Genomic DNA, 22,520 nt, shown 5'->3' with positions numbered 1-22,520 from the left:
AAAGCTCCGTCTGCAACATTTATATATTTGTTCCACAATGAGAGGCCAGAGAAGTTTACTAGTTTGGAAATAGGAATGGGAGAGAACTTTGGTTCGGTTCACACGTTAATGCAAACCTACCTGATTTACACTTCCCTAAACAATATTCAAATGGGAACACGGCAATCCTTCAGATTTTGTGATGCAGTTCTCTAACTTAAAAAAAAAAGCATATTAGAGGAAGGTGTGCAAAAAATGAATATTTTGGTGTAAACAGCATACAGAAATGCATCATCTTAGGAAGAAACGTGTGCATTAGGCAAAAAAAAAATATTGATTAGGAGAGAGGTGCGCTAAAATGGATTTTTTTATTTAAAAAATTGTAAATTGATGTGGTAATTTGATGAACTGAAGTTAATACTAGAAATTGAGAAAGCGAGTGAAACCGAAAGTGATAAATTCGTCCATCCCTATTCACAAGAGATCCTTTCTGATTGTTGTCCATGACAACATAGGCAAAGCACACCTATACGAAGGGTTAACCCTTTAAATGGGGCATCATAATGCAGCTGCACCTCCCCCCCATCTACGACTGGTGAGTTTTCGTGACACACATGCCTTTGCTCATTTGCTTCTTTTTTTTAACTAAAAAAACTAGGAATTTCCTAACTTGTGGTCATTTCAGAAAAAGGAGAAGTTCCCACTCCAAAGAGAGAAACAGACACAGAGAACGCACAACTGAAAAAAGCTTAGCAGCATTTTCTGCCTCATCTATCTACTTTTCACCTAAGGAAGATCCACTGGACCAAAGCCCTGGCACGATTCTAATACCACAGCACACCTGTCCTGTGCTGGATGGGCACGTTTATTCCAGGGCCAGTGGGCCCAGCCATCCTGATGCTCTTGGTAGCAGCTGATATCTGGCATGGTAGGTTTGCTTTTTGTCTATTGCATGGACACCAAGGTAGCTTTGGGCGGCTCACGAATGGGCTAGAAAACCAATCATGTCGCACAGTATAAGGGAGCTTCTTATATCAGTACGCATTAGAAACATCTCTTAATTATTATAATAACAGTAATGTTATCTGTTGAAACTGCATGATTCTGTCAAAGTTTGTTCTTTTTCCACTGTTACTTGGGATTTGGTCGCCAGTTCACATTTGTGTCATATTTCAGAATTTGTTTTTAAGATTGGCTTCACTTTTCCATAGGTAGGTCATATCAGCCTTTTGTCCACAAACTGAATACTCAGGGGTGAAGTTTATCCCCACCCACCGTACGATAGTTCTAAAAAGTGGCTCTAGAATTTCTCCGTTTGAATGGTAGGCATACTGTGGAGATTACATAAATTGACTCGGTGTGTGTTCTTGGAGAGGATGAAGTCCATCAATGTTGCATTATTTCTGATTTTAATATATTCACATACTGTTTCATACTTAAGACAGTCTAAGCAGTTTAAGATGGTCTCTAAGATCAGAGACTAGGTTTGCACTCAAGAAAGAGAACTAAATGTGATACTTCCCATCTGCTAGTGACCAGAGGTTTTCTTTGTCAATCATGTTTGTTCTTAGTTGTTTTTTTAAATAGCTAACCACTGGACTAGGGCAAGAGTCCATTCATTATATCTTTATATGTTTTTAAATTAATAAATTAGAGAGGATCTTGGAAAGTGCCCAGTGGTTAAGGCATGGGATATCTTCTCAGTCCCAAGTTTCCCCAAACCCTACAAAGTGCTGCAGTTCTTTGCAGCTCAGGACCTCAGTACTTCAAGGACAGCCTCAGGGACAGATTCAGATAGGTAGCCGTGTTGGTCTGACACAGTCAAAACAAATTAAAAAATTGTCCAGTAGCACCTTAGAGACCAACTAAGTTTGTTCTTGGTAGCTGAAGAAGTGTGCATGCACATGAAAGCTTATACCCAGAACAAACTTAGTTGGTCTCTAAGGTGCTACAGCACAATTTTTTAAATTTTTTTAATGTATTTAGCTTCAGGGAGAGTGAACCAACATGGACCCTGCATTCATCGTCTGAGGTCCTTCACCAGGTGTCTTCTCTGAGGGAGGTGTATAGGGTGACAACATGAGAACAGGCCTTCTGGGATTCTCTCCCCAGGGAAGCATGCCTGGCACCATCATGGTCAGTTTTTAAGCATTTATCCAGTCCTCGGGTTCCTAAATTGGGGTGGGGGTGGAGGTAGCTAGTTCCTGTACACCTGTGGCCTCATTCCTGTGCTCATCATTTTAAGAGGGGCATGGTTAGGATTTGCGTTCTCTATCTATCTATCTATATGATAAGCAATTGAAGTCCTCTGTTATTGCTGCTTTTATATTTGATTTTAATTTTGTTTTGTTGGTTTAATGTTTTATCATGTAAGTCACTTGCAGACATTTTGGTGTAAAAGGCAACTATTACATTTAATAATAGTGAATAACCACAACAGATTTTTTTCCTGCTTATTTCCCTTCAACTTTCTATGAATATCAGTCTTGTTCCTATTCCCATCCCTTCCATATATTATATTAAACCAGCACTAGAGCCCAAATTGATTAAAAAAGATGAAAAAGGGAGAGTGTTAATAGTCCAAGTTAAACTTCAGGGGGAGAATATATATTTGGTAGGAATCAATGAGCCAAATGACAATAAATCAGAATTTTACAAAAAAATAAATAAATAGAAATAGACCTGTTGGAATTTGCAGATAAAAAATCATAATAATGGGAGACCTGAACGGAGTGCCCTCATTGAAAATGGATAGGACCATTAGAAAGAAAGAGACAAAAGAAGGGAAACTTGCAAAAACTTTCTTTGATATGGCCCAAACTTTGAATCTGGTAGACACCTGGAGATTAAGGCATTTAATGGATAAGCAGTTCACTTATTATTCTCATGCCCATGAAAGCAGTGCGAGAATAGATGCCATTTGGATCACTAAAGAGTTGGAAATAAAAGTGAGGAAAATTGAGATAAATCCAAGGATTTTATCGGACCATAACCCAATGGTTATGGAAATGCAAAAGGAAGAATAGTCAACTTTTAGATGGAGACTTAATGATGATTTATTGGATGATCAAAATATAGTAGACAATGCAAAAAAACCAACACATTAGAAGAATATTGCACACTTAAAAATAACAACAACAGCAACAACAACAACAACCCCATAGTTTCGAAACTTTTGCTTCCACCAAAGAAAGAAAGCTTCCTCGGGTCACAGAATTCTGCATATTTATTGTTTGTGAATAAATCTTGCACATCAATAATGCACACTATTGTAGATGGCCTCAAAAGGCTGGCGCAATCAAAGGTTTGCTGCGAAAGAGAGTATATGTAGCATTCATATGCCACCTTTAGGGCATCCAAGTTGGCTCACAATATCATATCTAATAGCAGCAGCAACAAAAATGCTAAGAACAATGTAGACGGCAATATAACCAAATCATTACTGTTTAAGTTGGAAAACTTTTGGTTAAGGTGGAAAACTTCAACACACGTCAAAATGTGATTGTTCTGGTTTAGCATCTAAATGTAACTGCAAACAGCAGGGTGAAAGAGTTACATGCCTGATTGCAATGGCTTCACTGGAAGAGAGAGAGAGAGGGGAAAAATGGGCCATCAGGACAGTAACTGAAGGTCACTTATGCAATGTGGTAATGTGGTAAAGTGATAGCCAGAAGTTACTGAAAGTATAAAGGAAGTAGGGGAGGAACAGGGTCAGTGACGTTTTCTGAAGGTTCATGAGAAAATTCATTCTCGTCAGCTTAAGAAATGGCAGCAAATTTATTTATCCGTATTTTGATTAAACTGCAGAAGCTGACTGTACATTCTCATTAGTGTCCTACTACTACTATTTATAATAATGATGGTAACTCTAAATCCATGATCGAATGACACCAGTATAGCTGAATATCACAAATTGTGTGCGTATACACTAATAATAGTTAATACAGTTGGTCTACAAAGTATGACCTTAAGCTTGTAAGAAGAGTTAATTACATAAATACCCCAAAGTCAGCTTCTGCCCCCACCCCAATTCCGAGTAGGCAAGGAATGTAATATCCTCTGTATGCTTTTGATGTGTCCCACTTCTAAGCAAGAGAGATCAGTGGGACTATGCAGACATTGACTTCCTCCCTTTCTGCCCCAGCTGGCCAGTTTTGAGGCTAGCAATGTGGCTCCCTTTCAGGATCCTTCACACCTGGTGTTTCCGAGCCCCACTTTAATATCCTTTGGCATCAGAGACAGGAAAGGATAGCAATAGATCTCTGTGTGCGCTCCTTTTCTGAGGGAGCATAGGCAAAGATGTTTCCATCTTCTCTAATGCCGTCCCCTCCTTGGGAACATATGTGCACTCAGCCCAAGAAGACTGATGTGTGTAAACTCTCCCTGCCTCACCCATGCCTCTGAATTCTGAGAGCCAGTGATTGAATTTTTTTCAGGGGGTACTCAAGCATACACAGTATTGGCACCTTTTTGTTGTTAAAGAGTGTGGCACTTACTGTAACAACTTCATGGTGAGTACCAGCACCTAATTTTCTAGGGGGAAAAGCACTGCTGAGAGCTAATATATAGTTAATTCATAGCTGGACCAAGGATGTTTTATTTCCATCTGGAACCAAAGGCCAGTTCATATATAAACCATCTGATGGATGGATGGATATCTGAAGAGTCTGGACCAGGTGACAATAAATCATAGTGCTCCTCCACTTAGCAGTGACTGAGTCACCAGTGTCTCACATAGTCACTCTCTATCCCATACCACCTAAATTAAATAATAAATTTAAAAATTACACTGTTTCTGGCTATGGTTATAAAGAACAGATATTCCACAGTTGAGGAGTAGAGGCAATTCCCAGTTAGGGAGGGGGAGAGACTGGCCACCTTCTACTCCTGCCCCCAGCAAAACATTCACACATCCAATAGGCAGTACCTGCAAGCCGCTCGCCATTTTGATGTTCCTACAATCCCCTGATGTAGCATCACTACACAGTGGAAATGTAAAACTGGCAGGTGTGCTGGTGTCAGGTGTGCGAGAGTCTCCAACTCAACCCCCAATGCCGGTGGGTCACTTCCAGGGTGCTGAGCATTGGGCAGGTGTCTGCACATGATGGCAGGCACTGCTACCATCCCTGGTTCAGGGCGAGCACCAAGAATCCCTCTTTGTGCAGTCCTGATTTGCTGCATAGATAGCAAGCTTGATGACTGCATTCTCAATCAGTCATCAAGGTTTTAATGTAACACGAAGTGGAGGAAATTGTTAGGATTTACTTCTGAATACATATGCTTAGGATTGCACCGTGCACACAAAATTGAGAGATGTTTGGGGCATAGGACAGAAGGACAGGGAGAGGTGAGATAGCATTGTCCTGGGAACATTCCTGCCATCACTGAGCCTTCAAAACCAGTACAAGTCTCTGCACCTGATTTCTCAAGAGTCAGCAGCTAGAAAGGTTTCGGTACTGTTAAAAGGAAATGCAAAATGGATCCATTATTCTGCATGAGAAATGTGCGGTGCCTAGTAGGTTTTGTTATTCATTAGGCTATTGCCCCACCTTTCTGCCAACATTGACCTAAGGCCAGTGCTTTTTTCTGGGGGGGGGGGACACAGGGGTACGCATACCCCTATACATTTTGTGAATCTTTGTACTTTTGTTCATTTACTGTATTTATTTTTCCTGATTTGAACCATAAAATGGTGATTTTCTGGAGTTGAAATGAGAGTATCCCTAAACATTTTTTTTAATAGAAAAAAGCACTGCCTAAGGCAGTTGCACAAAAAATGAAAACAGGTGTGTGTGTGTGTGAAATACAAAAAAGAAATACAGATAAAAGCACTATGAAATTCTCAGAATAAACAGAGTTGCTCATTAGTAAAACAGAAGAATTAAAAAACCTCTCACCTAAACTCCTGGTGATTTATTATTATAAAAACCACATTTATTTAAAAGTTATAATACAGCTTCGTCTGCTGCCATAATATCACAGAATGATCACTCCAATCTTCAATCCCACAACACTTTCATGTTGGCTCTCCCAAAAACTTCCATAGAAACCCAGCTACCAATCTGGTTTACTAGACATTTTGACTCCTAAAAAGGCTTTGTTTCTTAAAACTATACACTCTGAGGGCTGAGCATATTTCCCAGGGGAAGGAATTCCAGAGTCTTTTTGGCGGGAGGCATTAAGGAATCTGCCCCATCCTAGGTCTCTCTGATTGTGGTGACATTTTGTCAAGTGCTTCCATTTCAGAGGAACGTCCGTTTCCTGGCAGTCCTGGCACTAAAGCAAGTTGCTGGAAAAAGACTGTCCTTCCCACACATGTTGCATGCACAAGCGCTGCATGGAACGTGGTTGCAAAAATGTCATGGCTGGTGCTCGTGAACAGCAGCAAGTAGTCTTCCCCAACAAGGCCACTGCAATTTGTATGCACTTTTTCAAAGTCCTGTTTCGTTTTTATTACTTTTTAATTTTGCTCTCAAGGCTTAGTCTCGCTGTGCCACCGCTGTGGAAAAGCACTAATTGAGCCCTTAAGATAACTCTTTCCCAAATGTAGCAACCAATCACTAGCAATTCCACTCTCTCTTTGTAGAACAATCCCACTGTTTCATGAAAGTTCAACTCCTATCAAAAAGATGGATTCTGAAGTGAACTTTGATCAGGAAAGTGGTGCAGTTAGATTATTTTAGATTCTGGACTTATAGTCTTGCCTGTTTAGATGGTGATTGGATATTACTTCATTAACTTCAGAATTACCAGTAGATAAGCCAGTCCTGTTGTGTTTTCGTTCTCTTTTTTTATTATTATTATTATTTTGTGCCGATGTCCTGACTTGATAACACCAGCAGACCAGAAATTCTGGCTCTTTATCCAGAATTTGTAAGTTCTTTACTTAGGCTGCACACACACCAGACATTTAAAGCACATCGCCACCCAAAGAATCATGGGAGCTGTAGTTTACCCCTCACAAAGCTACAATTCCCAGCAGCCCTAGCAAGTTACAGTTCCTAGGATTCTTAGGAGGGAGGGTGTGCTTTAATTGTGCCTGACATGCATGGCGTGCAAGCAGCCTTAGTCCAAGTTTAATTTGCACAATATAAGCAGTTTTCAAACTTTGTTCTGCAGAACTCTGGGCTTCTTTAGAAATGTATCAGGGTTTCAATGGCAGCAAATTTCCTGAAAAGAAATGTCACATACCGGTATTTTCCTCTGAAATGCGCAACCATTGGGGCAGTTTTTACAACAAAAAGTGGTTGTTTTTCACTTGCTTAAGATCCAGGACAAAGTGCCGCCTTTTGGAAATTCCCCCTGGACGTCAATTCTGCCATTGAAATCCTGGTAATGTCCGGAAAAATCCGGACATGTGGCAGTCCTAGAAAGTTGGGGTTTTCTTTCTAGGGCACATTCTCAGCTAAGACAAGGCTAAGAAGAATCTACAGACAAGGCTTTTAAGGAAAATTGATGTGGAAGGAGTTGTACAGTTAAAACATTCCATACTTAGAATAACTAGAAGAGAAAGATGCTGTTAAAATATGGATTATTATTTATGTGACAAATTGTGTGGCTGGGGTGGTGGTGGTTTCAACTTGTTCATTGTGATATTCACACAAGAATGCAATTGAGTCAAAAGTGACTCACGTATTTAGTTTTGTGTTTTGAGCTGCTTCTTCTTTTTCTTCTTCTTCTTCTTCTTCTTCGTCATCATCAAGAGTAGATCTATGCTGTTTTTGATACCGTACTATTATACTTCTATTTCTATTTCTATACAATTATTATTTCTTTGCTACTTCTAACAGTCATAAAATAGGATGGTGATTTCACATCTGTTTTACTATTACACTGAGTTTTATGAAAGGTACCAGGTTTAAGATCTCTTGTTGTCCCTTTTTTAAAAATCTTGAAATTACTTTGACCTTTTTAGTTATTCGTTCATCTAGTAAATTGAATAAAAAACCCACTTTTTAGGAGAAGATTCCTTACAAAGCAATGTAGAAAATACAAGATTGGAGCTGCAGTCCCAACCCCCCACCCCCTGTATAGGGCTATGTGTGTGTGTGTTCGATTGGACAAAGGTGTCCTAGCCTCTGCCAACCACTGCCCACATATTGGTGGCAGTGCCACTCCACTGGAACAAAGCTACTTGCTTCACCCATCAAACAAGCAGGTGGAAGTACTATTGGTGGGATTTCCACACACACACCCCTCACACACACCAGCAGAAGCTCATAGAAACCCCCTAAATGGGGGCATCAGGCCCGATTTGGGCTTGATCACTGCACCAGCTCCAGGCTGGGACATGGATGGCTGTGTAAGCAACAACCGAAACAATGCAAAAATACAATACTAGAATTTTAAAAGATTCTAAAATATATTTAAAAATCTTTAAAAGAGTCCATGCAAGACAACAAACATTGCAGCATAAAGCTGAACATGCAATAAACAGATCAAATAGAAACACCCCGTTTGCATTCTTAGGGATTATAGTGATTAGGGTATGATCTGGATGTGAATTTCTACATTGGCATATTTTTTATGATTTTATTAGGATTACACCAAATGTTTTCCCATTTTAATTTGAGGGCAAAAATATAGCTACCCCCCCCCTGAAATCTGTTTACTGTTCTTTATTTCCCTTTTGTTGTTTGCCATATTGCCATTTTGTTCGGAGCTTCTTTCTCCTCCTGAGAGTGATCTCAACAAATCAGAGATTCCACTGTGAACACAATAACCATAGAACCATAGAATTCTGGAGTTGGGAGGGACCCCCAAGGGTCATCAAGTCTAACCCCCTCCAATGCAGGAATCTCTGCTAAAGCATCCATGACACATGGCCACCCAACCCAGCTTAAAACCTCCAAGGAGAGTTCACAACTTCATGAGGGTGTCACAGAGCTGCACAGCCAGTCAAATTTTGCTATATTATGGCATTCCTATGGGAAAGCAAAGCTGAGTGAGTGCAAAGCTTCCTGGACTGATCATGCAGACTAAAGAAGGGGGAAATAAAGTAACAGATATTGGAAACAAAGAGATGTCAAAGATGTACAGGACTCAGTTTCTTGGGGCTTAACACATTTCAAGTAAAGAAACTTTACTTTCAGCAACTAAACTAGTGTCCTAGAGCAGGGATGGCGAACTGGTGGCCCTCCAGATGATGTTGGAATCCAAATCCCATCAGCACCAGCCAGCATGACCAATGGTCAGAGATGATTGGAGATGTGGTCCAGCGACATCTAAAGGAATAAACTATTATAAACTAATTGGAAAGGGAAATGTTTTAACACACTTTAATGGTACCAGTTAGCACTGTAATGTTTAATCAGTTAATTAGACAGATTTATTTTTAAATCTTTTTATAAACCAAAAAGGTGTCCCAATTAATTGAGCAACAGTTTTTCTGAAAACTTTTTATTTTAGAATTTTTCATTTTATATAACAAGTAAGAAAAAGTATAATTAACAGGACCAAAGTATTATTGAGCAGCCATTGCCTTATTATTATTATTATTATTATTATTATTATTATTATTATTATTTATTTTATTACTTATAGCCCGCCCATCTGGCCAGACCTCCCCATCCACTCTGGGCAGCTCCCAAAAGAATATTAAAAACACGATAAAACATCAAACAATAAAAACATCCCTAAACAGGGCTGCCTTCAGATGCCTTCTACAAGTCATTAAAAATTAAACTTCTCACTTTGGGTTTTTTAAAGCTTTATTATTATTATATGTATTTAATCATTTGACGATTATTAACATTAATCAACAAAACTGCTCCAGAAAGAAAGACTTCAGATCATAATATTCTGCAAGAATATAGGACTTGCTGCAGTATTTCTTCTAAAATAAAAACAAAAACCTATTTGAATTTGCTTTTTGCGAAAGGTCATTATCTTCTTGACAACATTGTAAATAGGGCAACTAGTTTTCTCATAATTTATTTCAATATTCACTTGCAGCTATCAATCCCAGACTTTATTAAGCTATTCTTTCCAAGAAGGGAGTAATGTAAGTTTCCGATTTTGAGCCAATAACATTATTGCAGCTGTTAACAGCTGTTATGTTCTTTCTTTATGATAGGTGACATAATGTTCAGGAATAACAAAAATGGATCTAAGGGAACTTCATGCTTCAGTATTTCTGTTATTATTCTAATAATAATAATAATAATTTATTATTTATACCCCGCCCATCTGGCCGGGTCTCCCCAGCCACTCTGGGCGGCCTCCAACAAATATCAAAATACAATACAGAGTCACAAATTAAAAACTTCCCTAAACAGGGCTGCCTTTAGGTGTTTTCTGAATGTCAGGTAGTTGTTTATTCCCTTGACTTCTGACGGGAGGGCGTTCCACAGGGCGGGCGCCACTACCGAGAAGGCCCTCTGCCTGGTTCCCTGTAGTTTTGCTTCTCGCAGTGAGGGAACCGCCAGAAGGCCCTCGGCGCTGGATCTCAGTGTCCGGGCTGAATGATGGGGGTGGAGACGCTCCTTCAGGTATACAGGAGCGTTTAAATTCCCCAAGCAACTAATAGTTGAAAGAAGGCAATTCTTTTGTGTTAATTTAGGTGTTTTAAAACAGAAAATGATTTTATTTTCTATATCATAGGTAGCTTTTGTATATGAAGTGAGACTAATGTATATTCAATATAGAATTATATTCTATATTATTACTATCTACTATACTACTATCCCTGTAGTTTTGCTTCTCCCTCACTGCGAGAAGCAAAACTACAGGGAACCAGGCAGAGGGCCTTCTCGGTAGTGGCGCCCGCCCTGTGGAACGCCCTCCCGTCAGAAGTCAAGGGAATAAACAACTACCATCTTCTAGTTTTTTTATGCATAACAATATGTCCACCAAATAAGGTAATACAGGGTGAGTCTTTTAAAAAAGGCCCCATGGAACATGTGTACTCTGTATCCACAGTGCCTCTTTTAAAGGACTCACCCTGTATGTCCCATTCTGCTTATTGCTCCTCCCACATATTTTTGAATAAGGTTTATTGCTCTAATAATTACAGTTATGTTGGTTTATCTATATGAGAGTGTATGCAATTTTAACCAAGAGTTTAATCAATTACTTGACTAACAGCACAACCCTATACATCTCTAATCAGAAGCAAGTCCCATTCAGATCTGTGGGACTTACTGCGATTCAGCTACAACTTAAAGCTCCTAGGAGTGTGCCCTGCAACCCTGGCACAAAACTTTATTTTGCAGAAGCTAAATGCAGAACTATGATGCCATGTTGACATCATTTGAATCAGAGCTAACACACTTCCATGACCCAAGTGTTTTCTTATTTTACTTTTTTAACCTAACATTGAAAGAAAGCCAGAATTTGTTTTCAGTGGACTGCCACGAATGTGACAGGGGCATTTGACATAGTAATCTTGCGCTTGTTTTCAATCTGGAGTAAAGTGAAAAAAGCAGAAGTGGAAGAACAACAATACCAAGGGGTTAAACGGCAGCGGTGAGGAGCGGGAAGAAGGGAAGAAGGGAGAGGAGCCACAGAGCCCAGCGCAGAGACAACCATCTTCAATGTGTTTCCTCTGTTACTGAAGGGCACTTCAGAGTCTGTCTCCCCGCAATTATTATTCGCAATGCCTTCCTCAGCACATTTGAGACGCTGATTCACTTCTCACTTCCTCATCCTTGTATTATAAATATGAACAGCGGTCAAAAGAACTTGCTGACGCTGCAAAAAAAAAAAAAAAGCAATTGGCTTTAGCCACAGCAAAAGCCTGAAGATGCTCCGTTCTTTCTTTCCCCTCCCATTTGATTCAACCTGAGGAAGAAGCCAGTTTGGATCCTTAATAAGAAAGCTGGCATCTGGGGCTTGGGTGGCCAGGTGGAAAAGAGGATAGGCCTCCTGCACCTTTCACTCTCCCTTCAGCACAACTGTTAAAGGTGCAGGAGTTCTTCCCACCCCAATGTAGATCCAATTGTGAAAAACCATAGCACACAGAAGCCCCAGTAGACAAAACCCCTGACTTTCAGCCATTTGGAATTAAAACCTGTGATTCACAAGGCAACTGCGGCAATGCAGTTAACTGACACCGTTGATTAATCTAGGAGTACTGAATATCTTTCTGTTTCTGTCTTGCCACGATCCATGCAATGATACTTCTGACTATACTGCACATGCCAGAGGATGAGTGCGTACAGCTGGCCCATTCAGGAAGAGCTGCTAGGAGAATACAGAGGATTGTGTTTGCATACCCTATGGATATTTTTCAGAGTACCAGAGTCTTATCTGGGCTGCAGTCTGGCAAGGCAAAGAAGTCATAGTGCTCACTGTTGGCTTCATTTATTTTACTCATTTCAGAACTAATGGGTGCAAGTTGTTTGGTTGCAAGTTGCTTTGGGTTGCCTTGGGCAAGATAAAGTGACTAACAAATTTAATTTAATAAATAAATTATAAAAAGATTTGCCAATGGTACCTGAAGGTACACAGGCTGCTCACTCTTTCTTCTTTCTAGGTTCAGCCTCTCCTACCATCAGCCCTAATCTCCCCACTGTGATTGTGGACAAGGGAGACCCGGTAAGGTTGCTTTGCTCCGGGAATTCTAGCGTGGAGTGGGTCGGCATAAAGAATGAGTCTAACATCATGATGTACACCAATGGCACCCTCTATATACCCAAGGCCAGTTACAAGGAAATGAAAAGCTACCAGTGTGCTTATGTTAACCGTACCAGTGAGGAAACAGCATCTGTATCTCTCTGTGTGAAAGGTAATCAGACTTTTCTATTTTACTTCATTCAGTTTCACTCTCTGTTCCCACTCTATGCTTCCAAAATACCAAACAAGGGCTATGCACTTAGGGAAACCCTTTGGGGGCACTGACTCCATGCAGCTAACAACAGTTTGAAAAGGAAAAGTGAGGCAGTTTCTCCTAGAAACATCCCTCTGTCCCCCACCCCTTTGCAGCCAGCTGGCTGTACAGGCATAGTCTCTCCTCATGATTTGAAGCTGTATCTATACAGCAGGCTCCCCTCTATAGATGTTTCCCTCGATGCATGGATCTCTGCAGGTTACCATAACAAATGGATGGTAGAGGAGCATAGAAGGCCTGGATTCGTGAGTGGGGTCCAACTCTCTCCATCTGTATGTTTGTTAATATTGTGGATTAACTGCATGTGTTGGAGAGGGGCAGTATGTCTGGTGGGGGACACGACGTGCTCCTTCTGGGTAGTTGATTCATCTTTGGTCCCCCTGCACTCAGCTCTCACCTGTGGCTCCTAGAAGCTGTCAGCATGTGACAGCGGCCACACCTCAGGAATGGCTTCATCTGGCTGGCTAAACCAGGTGAGGGTAGCTGATGGGTCTCGGTGAGTTAGGGACTTCCCTTGCACATGAAGACAGACCAATAGTGAATCCAACAGTCAAGAAGGCAGTTTCTGCATGTGCTGTAGAGGGAAGTGAGGGGCAGATGGGGCTCATCAACCTGGAAAGAATGAAAACTCTGATCCTAAACCTCCCCTGCCTTGCGACTGCACTCACTTTGGAGTGAGAAAGGCTTTGGGAGCAAACCCTGAGGAAAAATCTGTACCTGCTGCTTTGTGGGACATCATCTGGAGAAGAAAAGACTAAGGAGTAAACTCTACACAAATCTGGAGTGGAGTCTTTAAGGTGGTTGGGTGGCATCTTGTATGCCTCCTTCTGGCAACTCCTGCCGCCAAGCTGAAGAAGAGAAGAAGAAGAGTTTGGATTTGATATCCCGCTTTTTACTACCCGAAGGAGTCTCAAAGCGGCTAACATTCTCCTTTCCCTTCCTCCCCCACAACAAACACTCTGTGAGGTGAGTGGGGCTGAGAGACTTCAAAGAAGTGTGACTAGCCCAAGGTCACCCAGCAGCTGCATGTGGAGGAGTGCAGACACGAACCCGGTTCCCCAGATTACGAGTCTGCCGCTCTTAACCACTACACCAAACTGGCTCTCCAAACTGGTGCCAGATGTATTGCTTTCCTTTCCTTGGGACCACATCCATAAGGCCAAGAGGAAGGATCTTATTGTCTGGGCAGCCCAGGACCTCCAGACACTCTGCCCAGGCTTACGCCCCAGAGACAGAGGTTGTACAATGAATGTGTGTAAAATGGTGCCATTCTTATTTCAAATTTTCAACCAATTGGCTCAGCTATATACATGAACATTGCTAGGTGGGTATATAGCAGAGGATACCTAAACTCAGTTAGGGTCATTTTCCCAGGTAACTACCGGTAGGCATGAGGGACTAGGTAGTTGCCATTGCTTCCAGTTGCTTCTAATGTATTCCAAGTTGCTGCACACACATCTGCTAAATACTGGCCTCAGCTTCACAATTGATTTCTGACCCTTCTCTCCCCCCTCCCCGCCCTCCACAGATCGCAGCTCAGCCTGGTGTCTTCTTAAAAACTTCATTAGAGTGACAGAAGGTGAGGATGCGGTGCTGCCATGCTTGATCGCTAACCCAGAATTGGCAAGCAATGTTACCCTGTGGACGGATTCGCACAACATCTCCTCTGGATTCTCTTTCAGCGCTCAAGAGGGAATACGTATGCACAGAGTAAACATGAGTGATAAAAACTTCTACAAGTGCCGTGCCCTTGTGCAAGGACAGTGGGTGGATTCACGAAAAATAGGCCTTATTGTTGAAGGTAGGTTTGCAGTTGCTCTTTCTACAGTGGTGCCACAATAGCAGCAGTGGTGGGGACCAGGGTGGGGTGAGGTATTTCTAAGTTGCTGGTGTAGTTATTCTGATAGCACAGTGCTAGAAGGGTGCTAAAGGTCACCTCTTGTTTCCTCTTACAACAGTTTTGAACATTGGGTGAGGCTAAACTATGGTGACTTCAAGGGCACGATGCAACTTTCATGTCTGAGCAAGGATTTTAATGTCAATCCCTATTTGCATCCAGACTCCACATCCTTTTCTTGCTGCATTGTACTGGATCCGTGCTAAAGATGGGAGAAAAATTTGGCTCAGTTCACATTTTAATATGAAATTAGCTAGTTTGCATTGTCTGGAACAATGTATGAACCAAAACTTAGCTATCCATCAAAATTGGCACTTTTGCGAATACTGACTAGTGCCTGAGCATGCAACTTTGTGCAACACACAATAAATGCCACAAATTATAAACAGCAGTGATGGCAAACCAACTCCTAGCCAGCAGTGGCAGAACTTCATAGAATAGCATAGCTGCTGCCACATCCGCATCCACTCTGCTTATGCCAGCTGAAGTCGAAGGGCACTGCATTTTTGCTTTGCCAGCTCTTAGGCAACAGGGCTGACTTAGAATTCATGGTTTAAAAAAGTGGGTCACACAGTCAAAAAACGATGGCACAAGCTGAAGAAATCTTGACAGATCTGAAAATGTTGCTTGTTACTTCACTTAACGGTAAAGGGACCCCTGACCATTAGGTCCAGTTGCGGACGACTCTGGGGTTGCGGTGCTCATCTCACTTTATTGGCCGAGGGAGCTGGCGTACAGCTTCCGGGTCATGTGGCCAGCATGACTAAGCCGCTTGTGGCGAACCAGAGCAGCGCAGGGAAACGCCTTTTCTTCACTGTCTGTAGCTAATTGGCATACTTCTTTTCTTTTGTTTGATTTAGCAAGCACCTTATCTGTCACAATTAAAATGAAAGATCATGTGAGACTACGAGGAGAACTTTTCAATATCACCTGCAGAATAAGTTCCCGTTCCCATTCCTATGAGGCAAAGTGGACCTATCCTTCCACTGCAATTGTAAGTAATTTTTAAAAGGTAGTGGGAACTGTCTGATATGGCTGAAATAGCAAAGATCTGAGATAACAGAGATTTGGTGGCACGAGCTAATTCATGCACGACTTTAAACTGGATGTCATATGTCTTTGCTGAGCATAAACCTTAAGAGTTTTATGGAACTGAACTCACAATTGAGTCTGTGGAGTGGTGAATGCTTTCTTGAAGGATGGAGTAGGGTCAGCCACGCTAAATGAGGTGGTGGTATGCCCGCTACTCAAAAAGCTCTCACTAGACACAAAAGTGTATGGTCATTATTGCCTAGTTATGAATATTCCCTTTTGTGGCGATTAGGTTCAGGTGCACTTGGAAGAAGCTAGTTATCTGGACCAGAGCTTTCCAAACTGTGCGTCACGACACATTAGTGTGTTGGCTGCAGTGTGTTGCACAAATGCTCCCCACACTCCTCCCAGGGCTGGAAAGGGAGCAGGCAGCCCGCCGGTTTGCTAGTAAGACTGAATTACTGTGTCACAAAATGATGCATGTCTATAAAGTGTGTCACCAACATGAAAAGTTTGGAAAGCTCTTATCTAGATTCAGGTTGGATTCAGACTTAGTCTTTGCACCCAAGTGGCTTTTGCTGCCCTGAATGATCACGTGCATTGAGAGAAGGACACGTGTGTGTGTGTGTGTGTGTGTGTGTGTGCAATCCTGCTCCACCTCTTTGATCTCTCAGTAGATGTTGATACCATCAAACATGCTATCCTCCTGCTAGACCAACTCTCGGGGTTGGAAGTTGGGCCACAGTATTGCTGTGGTTGTGTTCCTACCTACAAGGCTGAGATAGTAGGAATGGGAAATTTCTGCTCAGCCCCTTGGCAGTTGTGCTGTGGGGTCCTGCAGGGATCCATTCCCCCACCCCCTGTAATATTTATCAACTCTATGAAACTGTTGGTGTCAGCCATTTGGGGAAGTAGAATTTGCTTGTGCACTTATTTAGGTGAATACTGCCATTGCCATTCTCTAGGAAAAGGCATAAGCACAAACAAATACCCTACTGTGTATATTTACTTTATGATTTAGGTCTAATCCTTTGGGTGATGATGGAGCAACACTGGGTCTAGGATGGGCACTAATGAAATGGGATGAATTAAAGTGAGGATGGTGACAACTAAAACAATAACTTGTATGCAAAATATGCCATCATTTCTAACTTTCCTGGCTTACAGGTCAGCTTGTTTCCAATGGAAGGTTATAATGTGACCTCTAGAAAATACTTCACAGACCACACCCTGTCCATTCCAGCAGTACGGCTAGAAGACACTGGGGAATATACTTGCTTGGGAACCAATTCCGCAGGAACTAGTAATTCTTCAGCCACCCTCCGGGTGATAGGTGAGAAAATCTTGATGTACACAGCCTGGGAAAATGAGCCTTGGGGTTCTGCTTTTCCCCACTGAGGTTTCACTGGGAATCAAACTGGGATCCCAATTTAGTAATGAAGCTATCATCCTTCATTTAACACAATGAAAGCAGCAACGCATTAAAAGAATTTCATAGAATGTTTTTCAGTGCCTTGAGAAAGTCTTGCATCTATTTGGTGTCCTAGTCTCTTGATGAAGGAAATGAAGCACAAGGGCAGAAATTACTATGTTTTTCAGTATGCGCAATGTTATAAGGAGCAGAAAGAAGTTTGTTAATGAATTCAGGGAGAGACACAATGGTAGAATCACAACCCACCCTTTTTATTTACAATTTCTCTTTTCCTTTTAAAATCCTGGTTAATTAATCAATATAACTACTTGTAGCATTTTTCCAGACTAAATGTAGCACATTCTCTGCACCCCCTAAAAACTCATTGTGATCTTCTGAAGAAGTGTGCATGCACACGAAAGCTCATACCAAGAACAAACACAGTTGGTCTCTAAGGTGCTACTTAAAAGAATTTTCTATTTTGTTTTGATCATTCTAAGTTATCCAAGTTTTTGTAAGCAGATTTTTAAAAATTAGACTGCAAAACAGCTGATTTTTCCAAGTCTCATATTTCCATTCATTGTTAACCACAGCTTCCACTTCTATGGTACTTCAGCTGCAACCTAATTCTCTGTAATTTTTACTCCCTGGATTCTATATTTTCTGATCCTACCAATTTGTTCCCACTTGATCACACTTACTCACTATTTGCCACCAACATTTAAAGTTACTGATATGCCCCACAATAAATAAAATGCTGCAAAGCTTGTTCATATCTAATGGGCCCAGTTCTCAACATCATTCGCAACCCAGCAGCCCAATGATACAGCTCACCCAGTTTTAATACGAAAACAAACCTAAGTCAAATAAAGGAGGTCTGTGTTGATCCTGCCCTACAAGTTCAATCTGGGCAAAGGTTTCTGATTCCTGCATTGTAGGTGGTTGGACTAGATGGCCCTCTGTTTCCCTTCCAACTCTACAATTCTATGATTTTATGATCATTGCACACTTACAGACTGATTTCTGCTGTTCAAATGAAAGGTGTTGTCTGGTGATAATGCACACATTCAAATGAGTGCCTAAGCTGGGCTTTGTTTCAGGAAGCGTTTAAGAAAGGAGCTTTGGGTTAACATGAGAACAATGGATTCAATACATAACCCAACATATGTCCCCAAGTTCACTGCTCCCCACCAGATTTCTAGGTGAAATACCACCACAATTTCCTACAGAGAATAACTCAGGCCTCCATGTCCTTTTGACTTCAATATTGCAGGCTTAATTCACCCATCTCGAGCTCTCATCCAGGCAGAAGACAAAAGGATGAATCATCTTCTTGCCTTTCTGGTCCATCATTTATGCCTTCCTGGACCATCTTCACTTCCACTGAGACCCATACCTGAATATTACAGGTTATATGTGGCCTGGGGAGTGGCATGGCTTAGGGAGAGTCCCAGACAAGGAAGCCTGTAAGACCACATTTGGCCCATAGGCCTATGCTTCTCCATCCCTGCATTAAGCAGTTTGATTATGGCATTGGAAGACTGCTGCTTTGCTATGTGGAGGTCCAATTACTGTGATTATTCAAGTTGCCAAATTCCATGCAGGTATCACAAGGGAAAAACCACACTGATACTAGTTGTGCCCCAACCTTTTCTCCTAGGAGAAAGGTTTAAAAAAAAACAAAAAATTCCTCTGTGCAACATCTTCATTCATTCATTTTCTTTTCAGAGAGTGGCTATGTGCATTTCTCCACCATACAGAACAGAAGCCAAGAGAGAAATTTGCACAGCAGCCTGAACCTGCATGTGCTCATTGAGGCTTATCCTAGACCTCACACACAGAGATGGACATACATGAACCCATCAAGAAGCTCTGAGAATTTCCCACTCAATGTGGAAATGACTTCTGGCAACAACAGGTAAGAAAGAATGTGCCTGCTTTTTCCTAATTGACTTTCCAAACTATAAATTAATCACACGAGGGATGCACAGAACTCCTCCATTGGCCAAGCTTGCTGGGGCTGATGAGGGTTGTAGTTCTATCATCTTGAGGACCAAAAGTTTCCCACTCTTGACCTAAGGTATGATATGAGCAATGCCTTCTTTCTTGCTTCTACATAGAATATTTATGAAATCTAACAACACCTGTCCATAGATAATGCAAAATTATCTCTGGCTTCTATTTGAGAGGTTTCCATTCTGATTGCTTCTGAAACGACCCTACCCATTTGTTCTTTTTTTTTTTTTGGTGAAAGGTACAACAATACGCTCAAACTGAACCGGATGGAGCAAAAGAATGGTGGAATATACACATTTTTTGCAGATAATGGTGAAGCCAACGCATCCATCACCTTCAACATCTCAGTGAAAAGTAAGTGCTCCGTCCACCTCAGTTCTTCCAATGTTATGTCTATGTTCAGAAGGATTGTAAATGTTAGAAGGTTCTATTACTTCCCTTGCTCTGGACGCTATACTTCTGCTAGCACAGCCTAGAATAGCATTTTTGTTGTTGCTGCTGCTGCTGCATCACACTGGTAACTCATGTTAAGCTTGTGGTCTACTAAGACCTCTAGATCCTTTTCCCATGTACTACTAGCAAGCCAGGTGTGTCCTCCCACCTTATATTTGTGCAGCTGGTTATTCTTGCCCAATTGTAAAACCTCACACATTACCCTTACATGCTACCCATTTTCCCATACGCCAAGTTTCACTAGATATTATTTCATGATGCAATTTCTCATGTTGCCTATGTTAAGCATGGGGTGGAAAATGAAGACTGCATATGCACCATACATTTAAAGCGCCCGCCCGCCCCCCAAGAATCCTGGGAATGGTAGTTTAGGTAAAAAGATAAAGGACCCCTGGATGGTTAAGTCCAGTTGAATTTGACTATTGGGTGTGGCCCTCATCTCCGCTTTCAGGCCGAGGGAGCTGGCGTTTGTCTGCAGACAGCTTTTCCAGGTCATGGCTGCTATACCTAACAGCTCTTTTGCCTTTGCTATTCAGCTTCCCCTACAGCTAAACTGATGGACAACAGCTCTGGCAGCCTTTGGTGCGAAGCCAGTGGTTATCCTGCTCCACACATTGAGTGGTATGAATTGCCTCGCAATCTTCATCCAGACAGGTGAGATAAGTTATAGCATAGCCTTACAGTTTCCAGAAGTAAAACTACTGAGTTCACTAGGGAAGTTTTTAATCTTTGATCTTTTATTGTTTTTTTAAAAAAATCCTGTTGGAAGCTGCCCAGTGTGGCTGGGGAGGCTCGGCCAGATGGGCAGGGTATAAGTAATAAATTATAATTATTATTTATTGGGTCTGTCCCAAGTGAATGCCGCACTGATCCTAAGGTCAAAGGCCTGGCAGTCCAGTGAATCTACCTGAACACAGCTCAATCCTTCATAGAGCAGAATTTAGAAGCCAATAAATAAAGTAACAGATAAAGCAGACAAAATTCTATGAGCATATTAATATCTCCATCATCTTCGGCTGTCTGGCAGATGTGACCAAGGTGGAATACTGCTTATGAAAGACACCAGCCCAGAGATAACGCAAGAAATTCCCTTTGGAAGAGTGACATCAAAGAGCATCCTCAAAATTGATGAGATGCTGCACAACGTGACATACTGCTGCCTAGCAATTAATAACATGGGGAATGGATCCAGTTTCGGTCCATCGGTTCGGTACATAGGTGAGACAAATCTGAGCATCTTGTTCACTAAGAACTAGCGTTTTACCTTTCATCTCACTAAATCCTGGTTGTGGCTGCAATTACTCTAATATGAAGGGGGCTCCTATGTGATTCTGCCCCTTGAGGTTGGCCTGGCACCAGCATTGTACATCGTTTGGCACCAGGCCCTTCCCCTCTGACAGGCATTTCAAGTACCTCTGGAACACACGGGTGAATTTGCTGCTTGATAATTCCACTGTTTTAATTTAATGTGCTTTGTCATTTTTTAATTGTATTGTTGTTGTTATCTGTCCTGAGATCATCTGTATTGAAGCGTGGGAAAGAAATTACATAAAGAAACAAGCAAGCAAACAAATGTCAGAAATGTTGTGCAAGTGTGTGCACCTATACACCCATACACACCCGTTCTGCCCAAGCTGGAGCAAGCCGCAGGACTTTGGATGTGGCAGTGGTTCTGCTGCACCTTTTCACTCTGCTGCTCCTAGTTAGGGGGTGGGATTGCTCTGTAAATCAGCTTTGCTATCACTGGGTATCAGTCTTTGTTTTATATAGCAAAGCAGGGAGGAAACCAGGTATCTCTCTTGCTCTAATGTTGTGTTTGATCCGATAGCATAGTTCTCATGAATGTTCAGGAATGACTGATGCACTACAAACTTTTATTTTATTTCCCTCCTGCAGCATCTGAACCCCTGAGCGAATTCCCCAAACCAATTCTTCTTGCATGTGCTGGGACGATGTTTTTGCTGCTTCTGTGTATCATCTTCCTACTCTACAAGTATAAACAGGTCAGATGGGTGTTTGTGGTCTGTGTGGAAAGAAAAGTAGCCAGTGAAGAGGTCCAGAGGTTGAAAGCAGCTCTACTGCTGTCACTCTTCATGTCTAAAATGGCTCTGTCTCAAAATGCAGTACAGGAGAAGACCCTGCTGATGGAAAGATTTTTAAACCTTAGTGTCATAGTGGAATAAAAATAACCCAAGCTAAATTGTGAAGGGGCATATTGACCCAATTAAAGCAAACTACAGCCTTCCAACCCACCCAAATTTGACAAAACTGCATCCTTAATCAAACTGGGACTGTATGCCATGTGTTTGATTTTAGTATGGAGGCCTCATTTAGTAAAATTTATGGGCATCTTCAAACTTAAATTATAACAGTCGCAACATCTATGGAGGAGGCTGCTGGGAGTTTAGCAGGCCAATCCAATGTATGTCTAGTTGACATTTAAGACCCACTAAATTCAGTGAGACTTATTTTCCAGATAATATGCTGAAGTGCTAAAATGCTATTGAACAATGCTTTTCTGATGCATGGTTAATTTTTCCTTGCAGAAACCAAAGTACCAAGTCCGTTGGAAGATCATTGAGGCCTGTGAGGGAAACAATTACACTTTTATTGATCCCACCCAGCTTCCTTACAATGAGAAATGGGAATTTCCCAGGAACAACCTGCAATTTGGTGAGGAGTAATCCTTGTACACTTGCTCTGGTAGTAGTAAGTCATCCTGTTTATCTACATTTGTGGACACTCCAAATTATTGAATTGATACACAGCAGTTGCATAATACTATCCTGCCTATACTGTGTGAAGGACTGCACAATTCCCCCCCCCCCCTCGTCATAATTCTTGGGATTTTGCAGAATGAGCAAAATGGCATCCCATGGCAGCTACTGACTGATAGGTCTCAA

At 41.6% G+C, this 22,520-nt stretch overlaps 1 protein-coding gene across 2 annotated transcripts in view; it reads left to right on the top strand.

Annotated features, from left to right (window-relative positions):
• Positions 1 to 495: 495 nt before the first annotated feature.
• Positions 496 to 22,520, top strand: part of CSF1R (colony stimulating factor 1 receptor) — a 35,352-nt gene continuing 13,327 nt past the window's right edge. The window contains exons 1-12 of one of the 2 annotated variants that reach the window (XR_004425968.1): positions 496 to 574; positions 665 to 907; positions 12,455 to 12,706; positions 14,337 to 14,609; positions 15,566 to 15,699; positions 16,905 to 17,070; positions 18,877 to 19,066; positions 19,403 to 19,518; positions 20,154 to 20,271; positions 20,645 to 20,835; positions 21,514 to 21,620; positions 22,164 to 22,290. Coding sequence is in view for 1 of the 2 variants with exons in the window: in XM_033140289.1 (XP_032996180.1) it covers positions 835 to 907; positions 12,455 to 12,706; positions 14,337 to 14,609; positions 15,566 to 15,699; positions 16,905 to 17,070; positions 18,877 to 19,066; positions 19,403 to 19,518; positions 20,154 to 20,271; positions 20,645 to 20,835; positions 21,514 to 21,620; positions 22,164 to 22,290 (1,747 nt within the window). In the remaining variant the exon portion in view is untranslated. The remainder of the gene's footprint in view (positions 575 to 664; positions 908 to 12,454; positions 12,707 to 14,336; positions 14,610 to 15,565; positions 15,700 to 16,904; positions 17,071 to 18,876; positions 19,067 to 19,402; positions 19,519 to 20,153; positions 20,272 to 20,644; positions 20,836 to 21,513; positions 21,621 to 22,163; positions 22,291 to 22,520) is intronic. The other variant, XM_033140289.1, reaches the window with a different exon arrangement.

The sequence above is a fragment of the Lacerta agilis genome, chromosome 2, assembly GCF_009819535.1.
Source record: "Lacerta agilis isolate rLacAgi1 chromosome 2, rLacAgi1.pri, whole genome shotgun sequence".
In the NCBI taxonomy this organism is placed as follows: Eukaryota; Metazoa; Chordata; class Lepidosauria; order Squamata; family Lacertidae; genus Lacerta; species Lacerta agilis.
The sequence above is the reverse complement of the archived record's forward strand: the minus strand, read 5'-3'. Positions and strand labels throughout refer to the sequence as shown.